Below are 16402 nucleotides of genomic sequence, written 5' to 3'. Positions count from 1 at the left end.
TTGTTCATTCTTTTATCAATCCTGATTAAGTATCTCTCGATTACTCAAAACTAGGTCAACAAACCCAATTGGTAGCTAAGCAATTGAATTGAATAAGCACAAGAATGGAACAAAGAAATCACAAGAGCATAGGTAATCAAAAGTCCTTGAATTAATCAAAAGCGTTCATTGTAGTCTTCACCAAAACTCTACAAAAGATTTAGCTACTCATATTCAATGCAAATTCACAAGAGAAATCCATAGAAAGTGAATTGAACATAGGAAAACTAATAAAGATACTCCCAAAGGTGAATCGAATGGACAAATTGTCTTCGTCTTCAAACTTGTTGATGAATTAGACTCTTCGTCACTTCAATCCGCTCTCAAGATGTGGAAACTGCTTTTGGGGGTGTGGAAAGTGTGCTGAAGTCGAACCATAGGTCCTATTTATACCTGGGGTGAAAAATAGAATAAAATCAGCGTACGGGTAAATCGCGGCCGGGCGATTTTAAGTAACAAAACGCCCGACCGGGCGTTCTTCTTAATCCACGACATTGCACAAAACGCCCAACCCGGGTGATTTCAGAATGAAAAACGCCCAAGGACAGTGCATACGCCCGACCTGAGAGGCAAAACGCCCGGCCTTGTGCTGTGAAATGCCCGACCTAGTTTAGAAAAATGCTCGACCTGATCTTTTGGCTGCTATTTCGTCCATTTCCACCTGTTTTGACTACAAAAACTCGACAAACTTATCAAAACACTAAAGTAGGGGATCATAGATGAAAACTCAAGTAATGTAATGTGCTACAAAATACTCAATTATGCACTTTCAAACATCCAAAACACTTGCTAAACTACGAGTTTATCAGTTGCCTCCTAGATAAACTTGATCCGACTGCATTTGAGGTGATTATCTATATCAACTCCTCTCAAATAAAGCATTTATGTTTTCCAATAAAGCATTTATGTTTTCAACTCACTTTTCATTACATTTCTTAAAACCCGTGCTGGGTCAAAGTGGGACTATCTTTGTGGGACGAAGGGAGTAACATGTTGTAATTGTTTTAAATCCGTACTCTATTTTCAATCTATGTTGTCAATTTTAATATACTGTTTGATTTTTGATTTTGTTGTTTGTTTAAGTTTTTTGGAAATAAGGTTTGAATTCGAAGGTGTTATGTATGGAGAGTTGTCGGAACTGGTCGATCGCCTCAGCAACCTTCCAGATGACATTCTCTCTCGTGTGTTTATTTTTATGGATTTCAAGTTCGTGGTCCGCCTGTCAGCTCTTGCGAGACGCTTTAAGAATGCATGGAATATGTCCCCACGCCTTGATATTACCTTACCTTGTGATAGAGATGACGATCCCTTACCTTTTGCCATTGCTGAAGATATAGTTAGTTTTAAAGAAAGCATAATTCGTATTTTCGAAATGCGAGAGAATATGCGTTTGACTGCATTCAGCCTGTCTGTCTACAGTGACATAAACCTAGACTTCTTGGAAAAGTGTATCCAGTACGCAACTGAGCATAAGGTACAAGATTTTCTTTTGAGATGTCAGCTTGATAGAAAAACCTTCTCATTGCCGACTTATTTGATGAATTTGGCCTCTTTAATATCTCTAAGCTTGCATACGAAGACACCTAACGACATTCAATTTCCTTGGAACATTTGTTTACCTAGTTTGGAAAGGTTGAGGTTGAAAAATTTTCATTTCTCGAACAATGACAATGAGGCTGAGGCGAGTATATCCTTAGAGTGTCCATGTCTAGAAGTTGTCATATTGACAAAATGCAGCAATTCCATTAGATGGTTGACATTTGACTCCTCTAGTGTTAAGCGTTTGGAGATTAAGAAGTGGATTAGCGATTGAGTCTTCATCCAAGAACATGTTATGCAACTGAATACACCAAGTCTTCTTTACCTTAGCATAGAGGGACATTTCTGGAGACTAACCTTAGGGCATGTGATGCCTCTTGTGGAGACTGTTTGATTTGGTCTTGTAATTCCAAAGGATTATTTCGAGTATGCTACTGTGGAGGACGCATGTGAGATTGCTGCTACGTGTTTTGTTAACTTCTTTGGTGAAGTTCGCAGAGTCGAAACGCTTTGTATCACCCAAATAGGGCTGATAAATCGTGCGGATTGGGTCGCTATCGGGTCAACCCAATATCAACCCAACCTTATCGGGTCCCAACCCAACCTGAAATCTCGTGTTCTTATCGGGTTCAACCCAAACAGATTCGGTTCGTGCCATTTTCGTGTCATCCAAAAAATATCGGTCGTATCAGATTCGTGCAGATTTCGTGTCATCCAAAAAAAATATCGGTCATCTTTTAATGATAGCATGTTACTAAACAATATAAATGTTATACGATAACGACCGACATATGATATTATATAATTTAAATTTGATATTACACACGATAAAATAAGATATTACAAAATTAAAATAATTAATTTAAATATTTTTTAAATCCAAATAATAATATTAAAGTATATTAAAATTAAATCTAACTAATAAAGTTAAAATAATTATTTTTTAATAAAATTTAAGTATGCAGTAATATTTCTTATCATAAAAAATATATTAATCATATTTTTACTAATAAAATTAAAATTATAATATTTCTTTTAATTAATAAAAATAATTAAAATTAAAATTTAATATATTATTTTAATTAATTAATAAAAATAATTATTTTTTTCTTAACGGATAACCCGACCCGACCCAACCCAAAATTTTCGGGTTCTTATTGGGTCGACCTATAAGGACCCAAATCCTAAACTTGCATGTTAAATCGTCCGGCCGGGTGTTCTTCTTAATCCACAACATTGCACAAAACGCCTGACCCGGGCGATTTCTGAATGAAAAACGCCCGGGGACAGTGCATACGCTCGATCTGAGAGGCAAAACGCCCGGCCTTGTGCTGCGAAATGCCCGACCTAGTTCAGTAAAACGCCCGACCTGATCTTTTGGCTGCTATTTCGTCCGTTTTCACATGTTTTGACTACAAAAACTCGACAAACTTATCAAAACACTAAAGTAGTGGATCATAGATGAAAACTCAAGTAATGTGCTACAAAATACTCAATTATGCACTTTCAAACATCCAAAACACTTGCTAAACTACGAGTTTATCAGTTGTCTCCTAAATAAACTTGATCCAACTGCATTTGAGGTGATTATCTATATGAGCTCCTCTCAAATAAAGCATTTTTTTTACATACTTATATATATACTCCATATATATAGTCTTATAAAAGGGTATTGGATAAATCTATTACCAAACTTCAAATCGGGGATTCGCATGGGTGACAAACCATTCTATGTCAACACTATTCGCGGGTTAGTCTCCATGATAACATGTTGTAATTGTTTTAAATCCGTACTCTATTTTCAATCTATATTGTCAATTTTAATACACTGTTTGATTTTTGATTTTATTGTTTGTTTAAGTTTTTCGGAAATAAGGTTTGAATTCGAAGGTGTTATGTATGGAGAGTTGTCGGAACTGGTCGATCGCCTCAGCAACCACCATATGACATTCTATCTCGTGTGTTTATGTTTATGGATTTCAAGTTCGTGGTCCGCCTGTCAGCTCTTGCGAGACGCTTTAAGAATGCATGGACTATGTCCCAACGCCTTGATATTACCGTACCTTGTGATAGATTCGTATCTTCGAAATGCGAGAGAATATGTGTCTGTATTCAGCCCGTCTGTCTACAGTGACATAAACCTAGACTTCCTGGAAAAGTGTATTCAGTACGCAACTGAGCATAAGGTACAAGATTTTCTTTTGAGATGTCGGCTTGATAGAAAAACCTTCTCATTGCCGACTTATTTGATGAATTTGGCCTCTTTAATATCTCTAAGCTTGCATACGAATACACCCTACGACATTCAATTTCCTTGGTACATTTGTTTACCTAGTTTGGAAAGGTTGAGCTTGAAAAATTTTCATTTCTCGAACAATGACAATGAGGCTGAGGCCAGTATATCCTTTGAGTGTCCATGTCTAGATGTTGTCATATTGACAAAATGCAGCAATTCCATTAGATGGTTGACAATTGACTCCTCTAGTGTTAAGCGTGTGGAGATTAAGAAGTGGATTAGCGATTGGGTCTTCATCCAAGAACATGTTATGCAACTGAATACGCCAAGTCTTCTTTACCTTAGCATAGAGGGACATTTCTGGAGACTAACCTTAGGGCATCCGATGCCTCTTGTGGAGACCGTTTGATTTGGTCTTGTAATTCCAAAGGATTATTTCGAGTATGCTACTGTGGAGGACGCACGTGAGATTGCTGCTACGTGTTTTGTTAACTTCTTTGGTGAAGTTCGCAGAGTTGAAACGCTTTGTATCACCCAAATAGGGCTGGCAAATCGTGCTGATTGGGTCACTATCGGGTCAACACAATATCGACCCAACCTTATCGGGTCCCAACCCAACCCGAAATCTCGTGTTCTTATCGGGTTCAACCCAAACAGATTCTTGTCGGATCGTGCGGATTTCGTGTCATCCAAAAAATATCGATTGTATCGTATTCGTGCAGATTCGTATTCGTGCAGATTTCGTGTCATCCAAAAAAATATCGGTCATCTTTTAATGATAGTATGTTACTAAACAATATAAATGTTATACGATAACGACCGAGATATGATATTATATAATTTAAATTTGATATTATACACGATAAAATAAGATATTACAAAATTAAAATAATTAATTTAAATATTTTTTAAATCCAAATAATAAAATTAAAGTATATTAAAATTAAATCTAACTAATAAAGTTAAAATAATTATTTTTGAATAAAATTTAAGTATGCAGTAATACTTTTTATCATAAAAAATAATTAATAATAGTATTAATCATATTTTTACTAATAAAATTAAAATTATAATATTCATTTTAATTAATAAAAATAATTAAAATTAAAATTTAATATATTATTTTAATTAATTAATAAAAATAATTATTTTTTTCTTAACGGATAACTCGACCCGACCCGACCCAAAATTTCTGGGTTCTTATTGGGTCAACCATATAAGGACCCAAATCCTTAACGTGCGTGTTCGTGTCGGGTTTACTTCGTGCAGATTCGTGTCGGATTATCGTGTCGAATAAAAAATTGCCAGCCCTAACGCCAAACACTTTTGAGGTACACCTTTTTATTAAAAATGGTCAAATTGGTTTTATAGTTTTTAGAGTTGTTTATTCTTTTTTAGATTTTATGTAAAACGGAATGGTTGCACATGTTTGCGGATGATCTTACATTCAACAATTTGAAAACTATTAAGTTTGTGAGCGATGATAACAATTCAAGGCAAATAAGAATTTCCACCTAAACTCTTCAACATCATTTCTTGGATAGGTATAATAAAGGGTTAATCGTATTTGAGTTCAATTATACGTAGGTATAATTGTTTCTTTCAAACTGTTAACCATTATTTCATCTCTTTATTGGTTATTTATTGTTGTTTTATATTTACAAGATCAAGAGAGTTGCCCACCAATGGAGAGGAATCCCAATCCACTTTGTAAACTTTTTGTTGATGAACAGGTTGAAGATTTTGAAATATTTACTCAGTGTAGCATTTGAATAATTTTGCAGGTGGGATCGAACACATCCAAAGCAATGAAGTGACATACATTATCCCCTTCGCAATTACTATTAGATTAAAGAAGTACTTTTAAAAGTGTGTTGTAAAAGCAACTTGAATTCATATGTTTAAGACATCCTAGATGCATATTTATAATTATTTATATTGATTTCCATAAGTTATGTATCTACTCCTACTTTAACTTTATAATGTTCAATAATTTTTTAAAACTTATGACGAATCAAAACTAGAGTGCCCTATTAACTAAGCAATCGGTTCGTTGAATTTTGACAATACCATATTACCACGTGCCGTATTAATTTTATTGAGTTCGATAAATAACCAACTTACGGCACCGTGTCATTTAGAGGAAATATAATAAATAATGTATATAGGAAAATTACTTCATTAAGAAATGAAAATTATCAATCCAAAAATTTAAAATCCTATAAACCAACCCCATCCCCGTCACCACGCCCCCGTCTACAATGGATAGAGCTTCCTGTTGGGACACCTCGGGGGGCACGAGCATGACACCTCCTCATGGCCTCCATTGCAGATGGCCTAGTTACTATTATTCGGTCGACGATTCTATGATTTGTTTTGTTATTTTGGGTGTCCACAATTAAATTATTTATTATTATTTTTTATTTAGAATAAATGAATCTCATATTCTACTAATTTATTATTTTTATATTTTATTATAAATTATATATAAAGAGAGTCTTACACTAAATTTTTATTCACTTTGTTTGATAAAGTTAAATGGTGTCTTAAAATTCGTGATAAGTCATTTAATCATAAAGAAGAGAGTAGTAGTATCTTTTAAACAATTCGTTGAATTCTAACAACACCATGTGCCCCTATTAATTTTATGGAATTCGATAAATATCATGTGCCAACCCAACCCCACTTGCAGCACCGTGTCACCTTTAAACATAATTAATTATTGAAGATTTCTTAATTAATTATTGTCTAGTAGCTTGGAGTACAACTAATTAGATAATGTTAATATATTATGATAGCTCAATCAACCCATTTAACTTGCTTTATATTTCAGTTTAGTTGTTAGTTTACACATCATGAACTTGATTTTTTAAAGCTAATTTACTCATTATATATATAAATAAAAATTGTTTAAAGTATTTTTAAAATCCGTGATAAGAAAAAAAAAAGAGAGCTATGCACTTACTAGAAAAAGTGTTCAATCATATCAACAATGAGTAACAAAAAAAAAGTTTATTTTCATGACCAAACATTTTGACGTCTGTTTAATTAGTTACTTTTGGGAGGACCAATTTGCAAAACCCCCAAATATTTAAACTTCCATCAACTAGATTTTCCATTTTCTAATAATTTCGAGAGGATATTCATACGAAGATTATCAGTCCAGCACACCCACACAAATAAAGACAAACCCCACAAATAGCAAATCGAGTTTTTGATTGGTACCAAATTCGAAAATTTCACCTCAATTATAACACGATTAATCACAAAAGCCCTAGAAACAGCATCATCCCAGCATCAAACTGCAGCATGGAAGCTGATGTCTTGATTTCCCCATAGTTTGAAACCCCTTTTTTAGATTTATTGAGCAAATACAAGAAAATTGGAGAAGAGGGTTTTTGGGGCTTTGTTGTAAATTTGGATAAAGTTGGGATCTTTACGGTTGGATGAAGATGTCTGATTTCTGGGTGTTGTTCTGCTACTTGTTTTGTTTAATGGGCTCTTTTGCAGCTTATGGAAACGTGGTTTTGATAGGCAACAATGTTACCTTGTCGTTCGATGACATTGAAGCTAATTTTGGTGAGCTTCTTATTCTTCTTTGTTGTTTTGGGGGGTGTATCAGTGTATGTATGATTTGGGTTTGATTCAATCTTTGCAATTGTTTTTTTTCAGTGTTTTTTTAGTTTGGGCAGAGTTTTCAACTCTTACTTAATAGTTTTTGGGTGAAAAGATCGGATCTTTCTCATATAAAGCAGAGATCTTTGAATCTAACTAGAGCTATGTTTTTGTTGGTATAGTTGATGGAGTCAGTTTGGTGAATAAACATACTTTCCTAGCTAGTTGAAAATGATAAATGGTTGTTGGCTTGTTTATGTGAAGCTGTGATTTCTAGATTTTGAGTTTGTGATTTTGAAAAACGATTTTCTTTCCATTGACACGATGATGGGTGCCGTTTTACAGCGATTCAATTACTTGAAGATACATTTCTTGTTTTCTATTAATGGCATATGACTGATGTGGTCTATTGTGATTTTAGCTCCGTCCATTAAAGAATCCGGGATATGTGGGACGCTGTCTGTGGCTGAGCCTTTGGATGCCTGCTCGCCACTGACTAATAAAGTCGTCCCAGCAGCGAATAACACCAGATCTCCGTTTGTGCTGATAGTCCGAGGTGGGTGTAGCTTTGATGAGAAAGTCAGAAGAGCTCAGGCTGCAGAGTTTAGCGTGGCCATTGTCTATGATAACGATGATGATTTGGTTGCAAGTATGTCTTCTCTTCCCTGCCTCAGCTTCATACCTCCTTTTTCTTTGATACATTGCTTCATCATTTGCGAGGAAATCCTCTTCTAATTAACCTAAGATCGTATTCGTAGTTCTCAAAATTTTAGACATGAATTTGGTATTTTTGCGTGGCGTAAGTGTAATCTCTAGGGCAAGCATCTTAGGTTACAGAAGTTGGGGATTCTAGTAGGTTTCGACATGAATTCGGTATTTCTATGTGAATCACAAACTCAACTTTTCCTGGTCTTGTATCTTCGAGTTTCCATCTCTTTTACTTGTAAGGAATGAGCTTAATGCTATAGTGATCATATGTAAGCATTTCTACATCTCTTTAGTGGATGTTTACATTGAGTGATATCTTAGACTGATAAAATAATATAGGCTGATTCACAGCATATTTTGATGGATTGAACAATTTTGAGTTGTTTGTTCATGTAATCGTTCAAATACTCGTTCATATATATTGTCTGCCTAATGGCCTCCTAGGGTAACATCTACTCGTTTCGGTCCTTCGATATTTGCTCTATTTTTAGCTGTGAAACGGTAATGGTCAAATATAATATAACCTGCATCCTCATTGTCGAGAGTATACGAAGAGGTAAAGATCTTGAAATATTTGTATCTTCGAAGTGGCTTTGCTTTTCCGTAGTGTTTGATTCCAGTGTCTTCGATTTGATAATGTACTAAAAGCATTGGTTTTCGACATGAAAATGCAGTGGCTGGAAATTCTGCCGGCATAAAGATTCATGCAGTGTTTGTCAGAAAAGTCTGTGCCGAGGCACTTAAGAAATATGCCGATGTTAGTGACACGGAGGTGTGGATATTGCCGAGCTTTGAAGACTCGGCGTGGTCTATAATGGCTATCTCCTTCATCTCGTTGCTCGCCATGTCTGCTGTGTTGGCTACATGCTTCTTTGTCCGAAGGCACCGTATTAGAAGAGGACGACCTCAAGCTCCACGTGTGCGAGAATTCCACGGGATGAGCAGCCGCTTGGTGAAAGCCATGCCGTCCCTAGTGTTCACGGCTGTTCTCGAGGACAACTGCACTTCCGCGACGTGCGCCATATGTCTCGAAGACTATACCATGGGCGAGAAGCTACGGATACTGCCATGTCGACATAGTAAGCGTTTCCCTCTTTCGGCTGCATCTCAATCGTTCTAATGCATAAATTGCGCTATAGTTGATAAATTTCTTGTTATTGCAGAATTCCACGCGATGTGTGTCGACGCGTGGCTGACGTCATGGAGAACGTTCTGCCCGGTATGCAAGCGTGATGCCAGGACCAGCAACGGCGAACCACCAGCGAACGAATCCACACCACTGCTCTCGTCCGCGGCCGATTCCCTCGCTTCCTCCTCACTCTTGTCATCTTTTAGGTCATCGCTAGCATCGTCATCAGCCATCCAAATAGGTGGATCTTCCCGGACACCGTCAGTCTCTCTGCCTCAGTCTGTCTCCTCAACCCCTTACAACCCGCATTCACTCCTCTCCCGCCACCAATCCCCTCATCTAGGTGCTAGCCGGAGCTCGGTCGACCTCCAAAACATGTCGTCGCAACGATCCCGGGGAGTGTATTTAGTTTCACCCCACTCGTTAGGTTACCCTTCCTTGTCATCTCTCAACTCAAGATACATGTCCCCTTACATCCCGAGCCCCGGCATGGGCTCCTCGAGCTACCTCGGGTCTTCAAGTCGTCAAGCTAACCCTTTGCTCTATGGCGAGTCGGCCACGACTGAGTCGAGACCATTGCATTATAGTGGGTCAGTCACGAGCTTCTACGATGGGTCTTCGAGCCATCAAGCTAACCCTTTGCACTATGGCGAGTCAGCCACGACTGAGGCGAGAGCGCTGCATTATAGCGAGTCGGCCACGAGCTTCTCGCCGTTCACCTCGGCTCATTCGCTGCCGGATTGTTAGTGAAGAAGCTTCGTAGCTTACACAGATACAGTGAGTGTTTGATTGGCGTGCTCAGATGTTGTTAAACTTGTAAATTTGCCGTGAAAGTTGGTAATTATATAATGATAAAAGCTTGTGCCTTTAGTCACTCATTTTTATGTTTCTTCTTTTATTTGTGGGTTTTGCTCTGTGTATATATTTAAGATTGTTGGTTTTATTCCAGTTTGTGAGTTGGGGATTCTCACTTTTAACTCATTTCATTTTTATCTGTAAATGCCGATATAATCGAAATAAAGTGAAAGATGTTTATTAACAATACATAATTATCTAAAGCTTGTAACTAGCAATAAACAAATTATAACAAGAGGATCAATTCTTCTATTTCCATATGCAAACAATATGGTGAAAGGGGAGCCAAAAAAGCTACCTTTTGGTGACTACTGAGTATTTTCTCCTACACTTCATTTGGGGATCAAGAGACAGCCCTGCAGCGAGTTACGACACGATTAGATTTGCGATGAAGAAGATGAAGCAATACGAACAGAGCATAACCATACGTCGTTTACTGTAAAATGGTCTGAGCAGTTAAGTGATGGCAGCAGCCATTCTGCTGAGAAAGTAGGCCGGTTCTGATGCTTGCTTTCACCGTCTGTAAGGGGACAAAGTTACTACGAGTGATGGTGATGATAATAGGTAACAATGAACGGACAATTATAGGTACGGAGGGTTAGTTGATCCAAACCTAAAGCGCGCAGAAGCATTCTGTGTGAAACGAAGGACTGCAGATTTGAGTGGAAACTTAAACTGTGAGTTATGCAGTTTTGCAGGGGTAATTTAGTCATATCATGTTCGTGCGGAATCAGATCATACCTGCCACACGGATGGCATGAAACAACGATGTGGTTTATTTTGAGCACCTCTTGGATCCGGTGTCTTCTCATCGGGCCTTTTTCTGGAACAAAACCGGCGACAAATGTAAAGGAATAGAAACGGCAGTTGCAGAGATAAACTAGACTAGGCGTAGCAGTTCAGCATGATGAACGAGGAATCTTATATACTTGGTCTAACCTTATCACTTCAGTTATCGACTGTTTATCACCAAATGCAGCTGACTTAGTGGCTAAAACAAGCATGGGATGCACCACCAGAAGCCTCTGGATCTCCTGAACGACAGTTTCAACCACCGTCTGCAAGGAGAGGCTCTTCCTGTCCATAAGTAAGATAAAGGATCCGTTAGGGAGCACGCCTGGTAAAGGAAAACTGGTAAATTGAAGCACAAACAGGAAACCGAAAAACTAAAAAGACCAGAAGCTGAAGAAAGAATTAGAATGATGAAATGACATGCAAATAAGCAAAGAATAATCACAGAGACATCACCGGTTGTTGTTGTTCCCGGTTGATAAAGTTGGTAGAGCACGGTCCATCCAGTAAAAAGCCCCTATGCTGGTTCAGAGAATTGCTTATACGTTACTGATTTACATAGGTATCTACAAAATAGTTCTGTGAACAAACTGCTCAAGAATTAAGACAATAACACATGAAGATGTATAAGTGTGTAAGCCATATTTCACCAACAATTTGTTATCTAAGCCACAATAGAAAACGACATTAAAGCCATGTTGTAATGTCCATTCATCACCCATAACAGAAATGATCTTGCTACTCAGTCGACATTTGGCCTTAAGACTATGAAAAGCTATCAGCATTTTGGAGGGGTTTGTGAATGAATCGGTTCTTGTGAAAGGAACTATGCACAAACTCGAATATGCTGCTAAACATAACTAAACCAACCTGTCGATCAACAGCATATAAACAGCACTACCTCCCTTTTCCTTCTCCTGCTGAATCCGACGATGCAGCGTCTGCAACAAATGGACAAACGCTGAAACGCTTACGTGTATGCATAAACGAAATCTCATCACATTTTCAAGTGGATGTATGACTTCACGATCTTTGATAGATAAATAAATGTCCAGAGCTGATGCACAGAAACTTAATTTCATCGCCTCTCAGAATCGAACAAAAAACGAGGCATCCACATAATGAGACCTAATGTTTATGGGAAGAAAAGAAATTGACAAAACTTGCAGTATAATTCATAACTATTGTAACAAGAAAACCCAATCCTCTCACCTTAAGAGTAGCAAGAAATTCGAAACTATTGTAACATCGCGTATACAAGAAACGCCTCATGGATGCAACAAACAACTCTTTATCATATTCATTTCCATTTCCCTTCAAGCTGCTCCTTCTTAACCCTGAACATCATTCACATATCAAACCCCCCCTTTCCAATTTCAGTTTACGGAAATGCACTATCAATCAATTATCAATTAATCATCAAAATAAGTTCGATTTAGTAAAAATTTACCATTAGCATCGATGATTCGCCGCTGCAAAGCTCGTGCGATGCTCAAAACGTCAAAACGGCAGTCCAGATCGATGAATAGCACAGCGCGCTCCAGCCCTCCATAGCTCACGCCCTTCCACTCTTTAGGCAAAATGCAATTTATCGCCGCCTGCGTAAAATCCACGCCATAAAAATGTTTTTAACCCTTAATTGAACTTCAAGGAAACGAGGAGCATGCTATTATACCGATTGGTCGGTGGAATCAAGGCAATTTACCTGGATGAGGATTAGGGTTTTGGCCGAAGGAGAGGGCCCCACGATTTCGACGACGTTGCCGGCGCGCAGGGGAATGCGGTGGAACGGCGGCGGCAGTATGAGAAACGGGCGCTCTTTGAAGATTCTGACCAGTGTTTGCTCAGCTGTTTCGTCTGCTGTGATCCATGAAAATGCTGACGTCATGTTTCTCGGTTGTTTCATTTGGCGGGAAGAAGATAAAAATTGCTTAAATAAGTTATTTTAGTTTTAAAATTCGACAAATTTCAATATAAATCATAAAATATAATCAAATTATAATTCATCCCATATTTTTTTTTAAAATTGAATTACATATAGCGAACCTTTTAATTTTCATAATCATCTTATCTGTCTCTGTTTCGATAACATTTCCACGTGTTTAAAATTAACTTTTCACATTTCTCTTTTATGCCGATGAACTTTCACAAATTTGCTTTGAAAAAATTTATAATAATACTAAAATTTTGAAAATATAGCTTCTATCGATAGTTTTTCCTACGTCGGCCATTGCTCATTTGTCGATATGAATGCATATAGCTTCTGTCGATAGTTTTTCCTACGTCGGCCATTGCTCATTTGTCGATATGAACGCATATAGCTTCTATCGATAGTTTTTCCTACGTCGGCCATTGCTCATTTGTCGATACGAACGCATCAGCTCGCCTCGACAAATCCCGGTGGTGCATAGCTCTCCCTCACCATGTGCATATTCAAATCTTGAAGAACCAAATAAACTTCCCCCATATCCATCTCAAATCCCCTTCCAACTGAAAATGAGTGAACCTTCTTCTTCACCTCAATCCAGCTCTGCGCCGGGACCTTCCGCAAACCCTTCGCCCTCGCCAGCGTCCTCACCCCGGCCGCCTCGTCCCAACGCCCACTCGTAGCGTACAAATTCGACAACAGCATATATCCACCCGTCGCGCCACTGTTCATATCAAACATCACGGCCGCACTCTCCTCGGCATCGTCTACCTTCCTATGCATCTCACAAGAACTCAACATAGCCCCCCAAACAGGCGCGTTGGGCTCCATCGGCATGCTCTTTAGAACCCCACGCGCCTCCTCGAGTAGCCCGGCCCGCCCTAGCATATCCACCATACACGAGTAGTGCTCCACGCCGGGCTCGACCTTAAACACCCGACTCATGTGGTTGAAAATCTTGCGGCCCTCGGGCACTAGCCCTGCGTGGCTGCAGGCGGAGAGGACACCAACGAAGGTCACCTCGTCCGGCTTCACCCCTTCCTCGACCATTTGCTCGAAAATATCGAGAGATTCGAGCCCTAATCCGTGCATTCCATACCCTGTGATCATTATGTTCCATGAGATTACATCTCTAAACTCCATTTTCTTGAATAACATCTCCCCTGCCCTTAAATTCCCACATTTCATATACATATTTATCAAACCGTTCATCACCAATAAATCTTCATCCATACACAATCTAATCGCGTGGCTATGAATCTCTCTCCCAAGAGAAAGAGCTGATAATTCACCACAAGATGAAAGCACACTAGCAACCGTCAAAGAGTTAGGCCGAACTCGAGCACTCTGCATCCGTCGAAAGAGCTCCAAAGCCGCCTCCTTTCGCCCCTCACTAGCAGCAAATCCGCCTATCACCGCAGTCCAACTCACTACATTAGGCCTCACCACGTTCGAGCTCTCCAACCTTAGGAACACGGAGAAGGCGTCGTCGCACAAGCCCGTCCGAGCATAGGCCGAGATCAAGGCGTTCCAGCTCACCAAACTCTTCAATTTTAGAGATGAGAAGAGAAACTCTGCTTTTCCCACATCACCAATTCTCCCATACATGCTCATAAGAGCATTGCTCACAAATATATACTCTTCAAATCCACCTCTTATCACATGGCAATGAACAATCTCACCTTTAGCAGCCATTTCACCATCACACACTGAGATAACAACAGCTACAGATTCAGCTGTAGCATCAACCCCTCTCTCCCTCATCAAGCCATAAAACTCCCACGCCTTCTCACCAATCCCACATTTCGCAAAGCTCGAGATCACCGAGGTCCACGTCACCGGGTTCGCCTCCCACCCCTCGCCCTCCATCCGGTGAAGCATCCCAACCGCGCCTTCGCAGTCGAAGTTCTTGGCGAAACCCGACACCACAACGTTCCACGAGACACGGCTTCTCAGAGGCATTCGGTCGAACACCTTGAGCGCAGCTCCCATCACACCAATCTCTCCGTACATTCCCATCAATTCATTACCAACATGTAAATTACTCGAAATCCCAATCCGCACAGCGTGAGAATGAACCAATTCACACAGCCTAACACCACCAATCATCGCACACGCCCTGATAATCAGCGGAAAACCGAATTTATCAGGGTGAAGATCAACCTCCCGCATCCGGAAATACAATTCAACAGCAGATTCATACTTGAAATCAGAAAGATAAGCGCGCAGCATTGAGTTCCAAAACAGAGAGCTGCAGAAGCAGTCTCTGGGGCAATTATCAAACACCTTGCGTGCATCACTCAAAAGGGTGGCTTTTGCGTAGGCAGAAACGAGTCTAGCCGACAGGAACGCCGAGGAAAACGAAGATGTAACGGAAATCTGCGCGTGGATCTGCTTAACGGGGCCATCAAGATTGAATCTTTCGTCGATTTTGCTGATGCAATGCTGAAGAAGACGGTCGAAGAAATCAACGCGGCTATTTCCCGATTGAACATGAATTGCTTCAGCAAAGGGAGTGAGGAATTTGAATGGTAATGGAAAAAAACGTTTGTTGAGTAAAAGAGGTAAATTGGTCATGACCCTCAGCCATCACTTCATCACCTGCTTAAGTTATAGTAATATCATTGCATTTGTTGCATTATTTTATAATAGGGATATTGACATCTAATATCACGAAACTTTCAAAAAGTTGGATTTTTCCCATGAACTTTGAAATTGACAAATAATATCACGAACTTTACCACGTGTTTGTTTTTTCCCACAAATAATACTATGATACTGATTTTTTTTCGTAATTTATCGACAACAATTTCGAAAGTTTCAAGTTTTCAATATTTGAAGATAGTTTTTCTTGAATCTATTAAAATAACATGAATTTTTTCATTCGTGGGAAAAAACAAACACGTGATAAAGTTCGTGATATTATTTGCCAATTTTAAAGTTCGTGGGAAAAATCCAACTTTTTGAAAGTTTCGGATATTAGATGCCAATATCCCTTTATAATATTGTTACCTTTTTCATTAAATATTTTGTCTCGAAGATAATTTTATCATAAGCTATATCTAATTTTGCATTATTTCAATGTATTTTTGCTTTTTTCTTCACTTTTTTGTCTCAACGTATTTTTGTCAATATTAATATCTATTACTAGGAAAAAAAATATAACTAAAACGATATTACAATTATCAGCACTCTGATGTGCTAAAAAATGCACCTTTTCCTTATGTATTTCATTCTCTTTTTACTCTTTTGCTATCTCACTTAAAATAATATCTTTTGCAATTTCACTTAAAATAAAAGAAAGTACATAAGATATGTATTTGTACTAGTATATACTTCGTATACACTACTTTTTTAGTGTTTTAACAATTATTATTTCATTTTATAGTGTACTAAAGTTGTGCGGTTTTTATTTATATTACTTTTATTCATAATCTCTTATATGCATGTGTTATGTAATGTATATAATTGTTTTAACTTACATAGTATAATACAAATAAAATATTTAAGTCGTGTTAAATTTTCATATCCACAGTTTATTTATATATAGTATTTTATGTTT

General features: G+C 38.3%; 4 protein-coding genes across 4 annotated transcripts; 2 read left to right on the top strand and 2 right to left on the bottom strand.

The window, feature by feature from the left end:
- The first annotated feature begins 1156 nt into the window (after positions 1–1156).
- On the top strand, positions 1157–1852 carry LOC148933033 (F-box/FBD/LRR-repeat protein At2g04230-like). The gene has a single exon (XM_089063219.1). The coding sequence runs from the start codon at positions 1157–1159 to the stop codon at positions 1850–1852; it is 696 nt and encodes a 231-aa protein (XP_088919345.1).
- Positions 1853–6963: 5111 nt separating this feature from the next.
- LOC125222036 (receptor homology region, transmembrane domain- and RING domain-containing protein 2-like) lies at positions 6964–10236 on the top strand. The gene is made up of 4 exons (XM_048124430.2): positions 6964–7393; positions 7851–8078; positions 8812–9216; positions 9301–10236. Exons 1-4 carry the CDS (start codon positions 7261–7263, stop codon positions 10011–10013), a joined length of 1479 nt encoding a protein of 492 aa, XP_047980387.1. The 5' UTR covers positions 6964–7260; the 3' UTR covers positions 10014–10236.
- Positions 10237–10297: 61 nt separating this feature from the next.
- Positions 10298–12960, bottom strand: XRCC2 (homolog of X-ray repair cross complementing 2 (XRCC2)). Its single transcript, XM_048124431.2, has 10 exons — positions 12619–12960; positions 12364–12511; positions 12126–12250; positions 11784–11854; positions 11370–11435; positions 11061–11198; positions 10863–10944; positions 10735–10771; positions 10550–10641; positions 10298–10477 (listed from the first exon to the last, which is right to left on the bottom strand). Exons 1-10 carry the CDS (start codon positions 12817–12819, stop codon positions 10454–10456), a joined length of 984 nt encoding a protein of 327 aa, XP_047980388.2. The 5' UTR covers positions 12820–12960; the 3' UTR covers positions 10298–10453.
- A 124-nt stretch (positions 12961–13084) lies between these two features.
- LOC125221575 (Pentatricopeptide repeat (PPR-like) superfamily protein) lies at positions 13085–15434 on the bottom strand. Its single transcript, XM_048123714.2, has one exon. The coding sequence runs from the start codon at positions 15415–15417 to the stop codon at positions 13291–13293; it is 2127 nt and encodes a 708-aa protein (XP_047979671.1). The 5' UTR covers positions 15418–15434; the 3' UTR covers positions 13085–13290.
- Between the last annotated feature and the right edge of the window lie 968 nt (positions 15435–16402).

This window comes from Salvia hispanica, chromosome 1 (assembly GCF_029641045.1).
Source record: "Salvia hispanica isolate PSC_SH4W2 chromosome 1, Shi_PSC_v1, whole genome shotgun sequence".
NCBI classification, from domain to species: Eukaryota; Viridiplantae; Streptophyta; class Magnoliopsida; order Lamiales; family Lamiaceae; genus Salvia; species Salvia hispanica.
Note: the sequence above shows the minus strand (reverse complement) of the source record. Positions and strands in the feature narration are given on the sequence as shown.

What these genes read in the sequence shown, in the direction of transcription:
- LOC148933033 (XM_089063219.1), top strand. Translation starts at nt 1,157, where the DNA reads ATGTATGGAGAGTTGTCGGAACTGGTCGATCGCCTCAGCAACCTTCCA.
- LOC125222036 (XM_048124430.2), top strand. Translation starts at nt 7,261, where the DNA reads ATGAAGATGTCTGATTTCTGGGTGTTGTTCTGCTACTTGTTTTGTTTA. An exon ending in TGACATTGAAGCTAATTTTG is followed by an intron (nt 7,394 to 7,850) that starts GTGAGCTTCTTA and finishes TTGTGATTTTAG; the next exon opens with CTCCGTCCATTAAAGAATCC. An exon ending in CGATGATGATTTGGTTGCAA is followed by an intron (nt 8,079 to 8,811) that starts GTATGTCTTCTC and finishes ATGAAAATGCAG; the next exon opens with TGGCTGGAAATTCTGCCGGC.
- XRCC2 (XM_048124431.2), bottom strand. Translation starts at nt 12,819, where the DNA reads ATGAAACAACCGAGAAACATGACGTCAGCATTTTCATGGATCACAGCA. An exon ending in ACCGGGAACAACAACAACCG is followed by an intron (nt 11,199 to 11,369) that starts GTGATGTCTCTG and finishes ACTTATGGACAG; the next exon opens with GAAGAGCCTCTCCTTGCAGA. An exon ending in AATGCTTCTGCGCGCTTTAG is followed by an intron (nt 10,642 to 10,734) that starts GTTTGGATCAAC and finishes GTCCCCTTACAG; the next exon opens with ACGGTGAAAGCAAGCATCAG.
- LOC125221575 (XM_048123714.2), bottom strand. Translation starts at nt 15,417, where the DNA reads ATGACCAATTTACCTCTTTTACTCAACAAACGTTTTTTTCCATTACCA.